General features: G+C 23.6%; 1 protein-coding gene across 1 annotated transcript; it reads right to left on the bottom strand.

The window, feature by feature from the left end:
* Positions 1–960: 960 nt before the first annotated feature.
* On the bottom strand, positions 961–9219 carry LOAG_17566 (hypothetical protein; the record flags this gene model as incomplete). Its single annotated transcript, XM_020450226.1, has 10 exons — positions 961–1016; positions 1145–1251; positions 1758–1831; positions 1960–2083; positions 4331–4408; positions 4973–5235; positions 5401–5665; positions 6789–6910; positions 7987–8191; positions 9104–9219. 10 exons carry the CDS (start codon positions 9217–9219, stop codon positions 961–963), a joined length of 1410 nt encoding a protein of 469 aa, XP_020306135.1.
* Positions 9220–10390: the final 1171 nt, after the last annotated feature.

Here is a 10390-nt window from a genome sequence, read left to right on the forward strand (position 1 = left end):
TGAAGGAGGAAATAGATGAAAAATAGTAAATGAATGATGAGGAAAGATGAAATGGGACAATATTAACACCTCGTAGATATTCACAAATTGAAATTAGCAAAAATGATCAAAACGTTGTAATGGAACAATAACATCATATAGATTGGAAAAAAAAAGAAAAAGCTTTCATCTTCTGAATTCGTTCATTCTAAAATAAAAGCTTTTTAATGATGTGAAATAAATGAACATGAATATGCCAATTGCAATTTAACTCTCATCAAATCATTGTTTTATTTAATTATTTAATTGTAAATGAATGATAATTTTGCAAAATAGCAACAATCTTTTTCTTTTTTTCCATACCTTTTAATAAAAGGGAAAAAGTTTAATGATTTTTGAATTTAATTTAAAATTTTTCTAAAAATATTTATCATTGCTGTCTCATAAAAATAATATTAATCAATTATTCAATATGATCGATCATTTGAATGAAAATTTTTAATGATATATTAACCTATGTAATTCAGTTTAATTTTTTAAGATGTATTTTCTTGATAGATAAATAATATGAACTTTCAAGTTTCTTGAATTATTTGACGACACTCATAATGATCACTCGATATATCGCATCTATTAGGCGTTTGATAATTTATCCTAGTATTTAATCAATAAAGGATTCGCTGCAAAATTTAATGTATCCACATAAAAAAGTTATAAATTATCAGTTTATCAATTATCTAAAGCTATGAATTATTTAAAAGTTGTAAATTATCAGTTTATCAATTATTTGAACTTGTAAATTATTTAAAAGTTATTAATTATAGAAAAAAATTGATCAATATTACTAATAACTGTTCATAAAGATGAAAAAAATGTTAAAAAAAAAGGTAGGAAAAAAGGAAAATAATAACTTTAGGAATAGTATGTACTATAGAACTGGAATAATGAATAATCTGAAAGGATATGTTAATTAAAATTAAACTAACATTTATGTCCACTTCGTACTTTTTGTGGACCATAAATATACCTTAGGATATCTGTAAATGATAATTTTTCATTATCACTACAATATAATAATATTAAAATTATTATTACTTATAAAAATTTAACAATTATTTGATAAGAAGTATTTGTTTAATTTTTGCATAATGATAAAAATAAAAACCTTTTTCAGAACTAATTTCAGTATCAATTCGTGCTATTACTTCGTCATTATTACCATTTGATGTTGATGGTAATTCATCTTCTGATGAAGACATCGAATGAAGTTGTCTGCAAATTAAATGATTAACTTTCTTACTTCAAGTAATTTTTTTTATTTTAAAAAATTAAATTTATTAAAAAGTAATACTTAAAATTGCATAAAATTGAAATGATTGAATCAACAGAAAACATATTTATGACACATATATTTCATCAATCATAAATACTAAGTAAATTTAGCACCACAGAAATAACTTTTCAAGGAATTATCATAATAATTGCTGTTTAATTTGTCAACTACCAATTGATAGTCAAATGTCAAAGCTAAAACATTTTGGGAACAACATTTGTCATTCTAATTGATTCCGCTGAAACTTCATGACTATCGCCAGTGACACTTCGACATTAGTGTTTTTAATCATATATCGTAATGAATTTGTTTAAAATTTTCTAATTTTTAATTTTAATTTTTTATTGAAAATTTGAAATTACATATATTTCATCGAGTTCAGTTTAGCATTTTGAAGTAAGTAAGCAGAATATGAATCACTAAGTAATGAATAAATAATTCCAACCTTGGAAGTCTTATTTTTCGCCTTCCCACGGAAAATACATTACTTGTTGCCGGTGGTAACGGATAAACTTGTTGCTAAAATTAAATTTCACATGAATATTTCAAATTTTCACATAAAATTTATTCATTCCAAACGTTTATGCAAATCTTATCAATGTACATTATTTCTTATTTCATTTTATCATCAAATATAATTAACATACCTCAGTTATAGCAGGTGTAGTAGCAGGTATTCGTTTGAGATCACTTTCACGGATGATACGTGAACGTCGTAATTCTGCGCCACCACCCGAACTTACATTAACAACAACAGTCGAGCATGTATTCCTGAAACAAACAGTACACAAAAATATTTTTGTATTTTTCAAATATTCCCATACTAAACATCTTCATTGCTTAAATATTAACATGAAAAATAATTAATTAATTACATGATATAATAGTATATTGGAGAAATTTTGCATAAAATCTAATTCAGCAAATGTTTTTTATTTGAATATTTTGTTGAGTGATTTAATTAATTATGTTTAATTGAATCAAATTTTCAACAAATCGTCATTTTAGGATAAAACCATTTGTTAGATCAAATTTGATGTCATATTTAAATAAATGACAAAATTTCTGACACCAAATATTTATCAATACCTCATGTAAATGCAACCATTTAAATTGTTTTGTGAGAGTAGCTATGATTTAAAGTATAATTAACCTAGGAATATTACAGGTAAATCATATAGATAATGCCAATAACTTTAGCTAACACATAATGATCAGACGATTTGTTCCATTCGCTAATTAAATTTCTACCAAATGATCTATGGATAATAAATTATTAGCAATCGTAGGATTGCAATGATAAAATGATGACATCTGGTGACATCATTTTCTCATTATACCATATTGCTACTGTAATCGAAGTATAACACTGTATGCTAATAACATTGTATGCTTAAAAATAATAATTCAATTAGGTTATAAATAATTTTAAAACTAAATTTACTATCGAAAAAATGATGAATGGAAATGAATTATGGGAAAAAGAATTGCAAAAATAGAGTAATTTTCAGAAATTTAAATTTTGTTTTAATACATTCATTTTAATATCAATTCTTTCATTACCAATATTTCTATTATCAGTTTTAGTAATAGTAGTAGTTATCAATAGCAATAGTAGTAATAGTAGTATTACAGGGAATAAAATAATTTGTTAAAAATGAAAATATGCTAGTTTAATAAGTATATAGCATTGATATATATAATAGAAATTTCATGATGTAAAAAAAAAAATAACGAAAAAAGAAAGGGAAAAGAAAAATAAAAACAAGGAATTATTCAGGATAAATGGATAATGTAAAAATGACAATAAACGGAATGTAATCCAATCGGATTGTCGTATGAAAAATTTCATTGAAATAATTGCTATTTGTGAATGTTATAAATTTATAATTGAAATTCGATTATCATTTCTCGATTTATTTTCTTTTTATAATAGCTTCATATAATTGATTCAATGACTGCCATTTTCATTTAAATGAAAAATATTCTCACAAAATTTCATTCACATTGCTATTTCCAATTTTGGTATTAGAAAATTATACTCAAAATAAATTCCAATTTCATTTTTTCCATTCAAAAAATAATGAAAAACAAAAAACAAACACGTATAAAATGGATGAAAAAAAAAATTTTAACAAAAAATTAATTTTGAATGATTAAAAATTAAACTAAAAAAGATGAGAATTTATTGGGAATTGAATATTCTAAAATTCAAAGTAATTATGAAATTCATTATTTTTTCGATCATTGCAATCATATTTGTATGAAAAAAATTTGACAACAATTATAATGAAATAATATAACGAAATTGTAAAATGTAACTTAAACGAAAACGTTAAAACAAATAGAATATTATATGGTATTATTAAATTTAAAATATGGAAGGAAAGAAAGTTAATTTGTCGAAAACAATTCTCAAATGTCAACATAATTTTATTCATTGAATAAGTGTGACAAGAAATAATTCATTTAAGGTAACAAAATATTTCGAAATATTTAAATGATAGGACGATAAATGTATAATTATAGCATTTAAGTCAAATTTATTTACATACGTCTGATCACCGAACGAATTTCACGTAATTCTAATTGCATTGGCTTATTATAAAAATATAAGAAGAAAGAAATCATAATTCCATCCTAATTTAATAAATCTTCCATTTATCAATAATTTTTGTAACTAAAAATTATTACAACTTATCAATGTCATTATTGATAAATGACACATAAATTGATAACTTGATAAATGACATTTAACTATTTAATACTTGTTAATTTTTCGTAGATATTATCACATTAATGATGCTTGTTTTCATAGTACTTTTCAAAATTGGTACCAGATTTAACCTTTGAAACACATATACACACACACACACACACATACACACACACATACACACACACATACACACACACATACACACATACATACACGCATGCAAATTCTCGATTATAGGATGAATATTTTCGAATATGAGGAAAAGGAAGAAGAGGAATAGAATGATAATAAATACATACTTTTCCGGTTCTATACCACTATCTATATTCTTTTGTTGCCGTTCGTTACGAATTGTAACATCCGGTTGAGATTGATACCTTAAAATTTTTTTTCCAATTTCACTAAAAGAGTTTGAAATGGAAAATATTTACAGAGAATGTAAGTGATATAACTATTAAATGTTATATTAATCAATGAATTTCTTTAAAAAAAAAAAAAAAATTTTTAACGAATTAAAATTCTTTTTTTGTTTCCAATTTTTCCAACCGAAAAAAAAAAGAAATTTTTTTCAATTAAAAATTTTTTTTTCATTTCCAATTTTTAATCAATCGATAAAAATAAATAAATATTAATAGATGTAACTGTTATGATTACTTATCATATTTATTAACATGAAATGATAGCATTTCATTCTTTTCATAGATTTTTTTAACAATAATTAAAGTAATTTTTTGAAATCGATAATGGCTTTTTTTTTCTCTCAACTTATCCACTATTTATACGTTTATAACATGAATTCTATGAATTCTACAATGTTGTGAAACAATTTGTGTAACTTTTCTAGCTTAGAATTAGTTTAAAATAAATGGAAAATAAAATTGAATAATTGCAGCAAATAATTTGATTAAATTAAAAATTGAAATGAATGAATAAAAAGATACCTTCGATTTTGATCATCAAATGATTTACTAGATTGCTGCCGTAGTTTTTCAGGACTTTTAGTCCTAATTTTTGTATAATTACATTCAGCATTTGATGGTTTAATTTCTGGTGATAATTTATAATCTGATGATATAATTTGCTCGCAATTTTCAACAATTATCGATCTATCCGCTGAATATTCATCATCATCATCATTATGTTGTTTCGAGTTATCATGTATATGATCTGTTGCAGATCCGGTTATACCATTTCGACGTTCCGTCTAAAGCATAAATTAATATAGCAAAAGGATTAATTAATTATTTTTACAAATTTCATTATCATTTCACCTTTTTTTTTACGCAGATTTTTTTTTGTAGGAAATAATCTAATAGTGAAACAAAATTGATAATTAAAGAATGGAAGAAAATAAAAAATGAAAAATTACCTTAAGAGATGGTTGTCGTAAAAGTGTCGTTTGTCGTTTAATGGATGAATTTACTGGTTTACGCATTGTTTGTATTCGTTCCTGTTGTACCGGAATGGATTGTTTAGTATCAGAAGAAGGAATAGTAGGTATTGTTGATGTTTGTATGCTTGATCCGGAAGCAACAGCTGCCGAATATGGACCATTAGTTCGTGTTGTTGGACTTACCACACTACTCTTACGACTTGTTGATGGTACTGGTGTTCGAGGTGCCGAATATGTTGGACTTTAATCATTTCATTAAATATTTATAAATATAAAAATGGAATTTATTCGCTGTACAAATTCATTCATTGCATTTATATTTAAATATTAAACATTCCCTTTTCCACATTTATTTGTAATATTTGACGAAAACTTACTTATATTAATTAATGGATTAAATTTATAGAAAATAAAAATAATTTATAATTTGTTCCTTTTTTTCTTCCAACAATTCCCCCTCCTCTTTCCCCGTCGTCTATAACCTTTCTCTATCACTTTATCATTTTATCAATTGTTCCTTATCATTGTGGAAAAAAATATGGAAGATTTAATAAAATGATTAAAAATATGATACATCAGACGAATTAAAGAATTGATTTTTGCTTGTTAATGAAGAAAATAAAAAATAGATCTATCTAAAAATGGAAAGAAGTCTCTTTATGCTACAATGACTGTTGTTTAGATTTAGAAAGTAGTAGTAGTTGATGAATATTGTTATATTCTAGATGAAATGATCTGAATATGAATATAATTATAATCCTTATCACAATTGATATATAAAAGTTTTCAATTGTATTGTATACATAGAAATTGAAAAGAATTTTAAATAGCAAAATTCATTTTAGCTTTTTTTTTCAAAAAAAGAAAAAAAGATTCCGTTCAATGATTTGATTAAATTAAAAATAATTTAAGCAAAATGATTAAAGCTATAATATTTCAATCAACCAATTGTAATCTTTAAAAAGAAGTATGAAAGAAGTATGATTACGTGAAAAAAAAAAGAAATAAATGTTTTAGCAATGGATTGTAACAGAATTCAGTAGTAACAGTATCATTTGTTATCAATTTTATCCGTATCGAATAAAATGAATTGTAAGAGTATCACTGTACAAGTTAATTTTTTACCCCGGTAACTTTTTGAGACTTCTCGATATATCAGACAAATTTTACATCGAGTTGTTTTATGGGATTTTTTTTTTTTTTAATATTTAATCGCGAAAATGATTAAATTATATTTTTGTCAAGAGAAAAATTGATTATTTGATAATGAGTAACATCATATTAATTAGTTTATTAAGCAACTGAGTGATATCATTTTAATTAGTTTATTAAACAACTAGCTGTTGTTATCAAAAGTAGCTAACCTGATATCTCCCGGACTAGCCGTTCCTTTTGTTTCATCAGCTATTGCAGCTTGTTGAAACCATTTGCCAGTTTTTGCAAGAATTCGTTGCCTCTGTTGACATAAAGAGCATGCCCAAATTGGCTTCAAAAAAAAAAAAGGTCAAAAATTAAAAAAATTAAAATTTAAAAGACTTCCTGCTAGTATGTATTCTTTCTTGAAAAAAAAAATTTTTTTTGTTAAATAATTTAAATTTTATTGCTTATAGAAAATATTAAAAAAGGAGGAAAAAAAAATCATTCAAAATGATAGAATTGGCGCAATTGTTTTATAATGAATGTTTAAAATTTGAAATCTGAAATTTAAATTAATTTTCTTCTATTTTTTTTATTAAATTTTCAAACATTTTTTAATAGCTTATAGAAAATATTTTTTTAAATATTATTTTTCTCTATATGGGATAAATTTTTGCAAATATTTCTGTTTAGTTATTCGATTAGTTATGTTAATTAAATGAACAAAAATTACCTCAAACAAACTATCTTTTTTCAATAATTGGCAATAAAAAAATTTTAAAAAATAAGCGATTTGAAAATGAAAAATAAATTATCAAAAATAATCAAATTACTACTATAAGCCATTTTTTGCTGCTATGAATGTAACATTTGACAAATTCAATTATCCTTAGGACATTGCCATTTCCAAATAAATGAAAAATTCCTAATTAAAAAGGAAACTTAATTAGTTGAAAATGGGTTTTTTTCTTTTTTGTAAAACATTTGCTACACTTTGAAAGTCAACTTGTATATCATTAATTTTAATTACAAATAACTATATTTAATTAGTAGCTGATAAAATTTGAAAATTTTAAAACTGGAATTATGGTGATTTAAATTATAGAAATTCAAATTTTAAAAATATCAATGGTTTTGTTAACTTTTTACCTAATTTAATCAATAAAATAGGTAATCTCTTGTAAAAATAAATTAAATAAATGAATAAATATATGTGTTAATAGAAATAAATAAATAAATAAATAAATAAATAAACAAATAAATAAATAAATAAGTAAATAAAATAAATAAATAAATAAAGCAAATAAATAAACATATACTAATTAAAAGAAGTATTTAGTACAGTATGAAAAATTGAAGGAAATATTTAATAATTCGTTTAAAAATTGAAAGATATATTATATCAAGGAAAAGATTTGTGCTAACTTTATTTCTACTTGCTGTACGTCCACCACATCGAGCACATGATCGTAATTGGCAATAAAAACATTTATGACCAATACCATCTGCAAATTTAGTTTTTTGACAAATTTGACAAATGGCATCATCTTGTGTCCCAACAAGACGTTGTGCGATCTCTTTTCGTTGATTAATTTGCTTTTCGATAGCTTCTAATTCTTGATCAGCTTTCCTGTAAAATAAATTGATAATATTTTCTTTTGTTTCTATTGTTACATTTAAATACTAATTAAATTTTCATTATTTATGTCTCTTTGTTAAACCGATCAAAAAAAAAAGCTAGTACTTATAAAAGTTAGTAATTTAGTGATTTAACTAGTAATTAAAAAATTAGTGATTAAACCATTGTTCAAAAGTTATTCAAATTTGTTCAATAATTTTTTGTCTTAAAATTAATGCTTTCACGTATTTAATCAAATTCCCTTTCCTCTCTCCTTCGTTCTCTCTCTCTCTCTTCCTGGTTTTCATAACAACGAAAAAATTGTTCTTCGAAATTAAATATCAGTTATTAAATAGTCATTTAAAGATTTTATAATATTTTCACATTTATGAATCATCTACAAAGTAATTAAATGATTAAATAACTAATTAGCAATTTTGATTAATTGAGAAAAGCACAAATTTTCGATCTTTCTATCTTCTAACTTTATATGGCAAAGGTGAAATAGAATGTTTAACATTCTAAATTTTTATTTCTTTCACAATGATTAGCAAATAATTTGATAATTTAATAACAATATAATGGTAATTTGAAATGGAAGAAATTGATATGGTGGATGAAAATGAAGAAGATGAAATTTTGTTGTGGTCTAAAAATAAAATCATAAAAGCAATCGTTTTCAGTCCTTGTCATCTGTCATCAATAAACGACAACAACCAATACTTCTAGTTAGAATTCGAGATTATTCATTATACAAGTAATGCATTTGATTCTATATTGGAAGTATTAGAAATAAATTGGAAATTAAAATAATTATTGATATTTAACAACATTTATCATTAATAATGATAATTATTTGTACAAATCTAACTTCTACATATATATATATCCAAAAAATATATAAAGAAAAAAAAAGGAACTTACTGGCTAAGTTGAGTTTCTTTTTCTTCTTCAGCACGCTGTCGTTGAAGTACTTCTTCAATAATTTGACGTTCCTCAGCACTTAAATGTGATAAATCGGGCGTGGGAGGTTCGACCATTGCCCTTTGACCCGTTTAGCAATTGAAGGCCTAAAATAAAAGTATAATTTTAAGAATTATCATAAATAATGCTAATTAATTATAGCATCTAAAAATTTTAACTGTTTAACTGTTTAAAGAAATTGAATTTAAATCATATTTGATCAAATAAATAAGGAATTTTTTAATTTTTCAAATCGTTTAAAATTAAACTAAAATGAAAACATTGAAGAAAGATGGATAAGATTGTTGCATGCTTTATACTGGCAAAGTAAAATTCATCGGGAAAAAAAATCGACCCTTTTTCTAAACTATTGCCAATTTATCGGGCTTGGTAAAAAGTGAAAGAGCATTGAAGGATATCTGATAATTGGCCATAGACTTGTCTCTCTCTCTCTCTCTCTCTCCTTTTCTTTTTTTTTCTTTTTTTTTTTAACGAACAAATAAGCCATAGACTTGTTTTGTTTTTTTGCAGGAGTAATAACTGGATCGTTATTTTTCTGATGTCATTTATTTAAAAAAAAAAAAAAAAGAAAGAACGGGAGAAAAGAAGAGAGAGAGAGAAGAAAAAAAAGTAATGATAGTAATTAAAAGAAAGAAGTAATAAAACTTATAATAGCACCTTTTACATTCATAAATAATTGATTAGCTAACGAAAAGAAAAAAAAACAAAAATTGTATTTGAAATTAAATTTTAAAACAAATAAGAAAGAATTACACATAGTGTAAATAATATTTATATATATATATACATGTGTATCATCAGTGATAACAAAACAATGATAATTTCCATTAATGATAATATTAGAAGTATATGTTAAACATCAAAGAACATTATCAATTAAAAAATAAATTTTTAAAAGAGCATAATTTTTTTCAAATGATCGTTTCTAAAACGGATATGAAAAATGTTGATAATTTTGATAATAAAATTAAAATTATCTTAATATCTATCTTAAAATGTTTCATACATATTACATCGTGCAAATATTTATGCAAATTTACAAGAAAATATTAGCTTCAATGATATTTATCCTTATCCATTTGATAACTGATATGGCTTAGGTATCAAATGAGTTAATTTTTGTTAAATTTGAAATTAAATTGAAAGTATTAACCTAAGTAAATATTTGTTTTATTATTATAATAAAAATGATTTGATAATGATTAATGTTATCTTTTTTCTTCGTTT

The sequence above is a fragment of the Loa loa genome, assembly GCF_000183805.2.
Source record: "Loa loa unplaced genomic scaffold supercont3.93, whole genome shotgun sequence".
NCBI lineage: Eukaryota > Metazoa > Nematoda > Chromadorea > Rhabditida > Onchocercidae > Loa > Loa loa.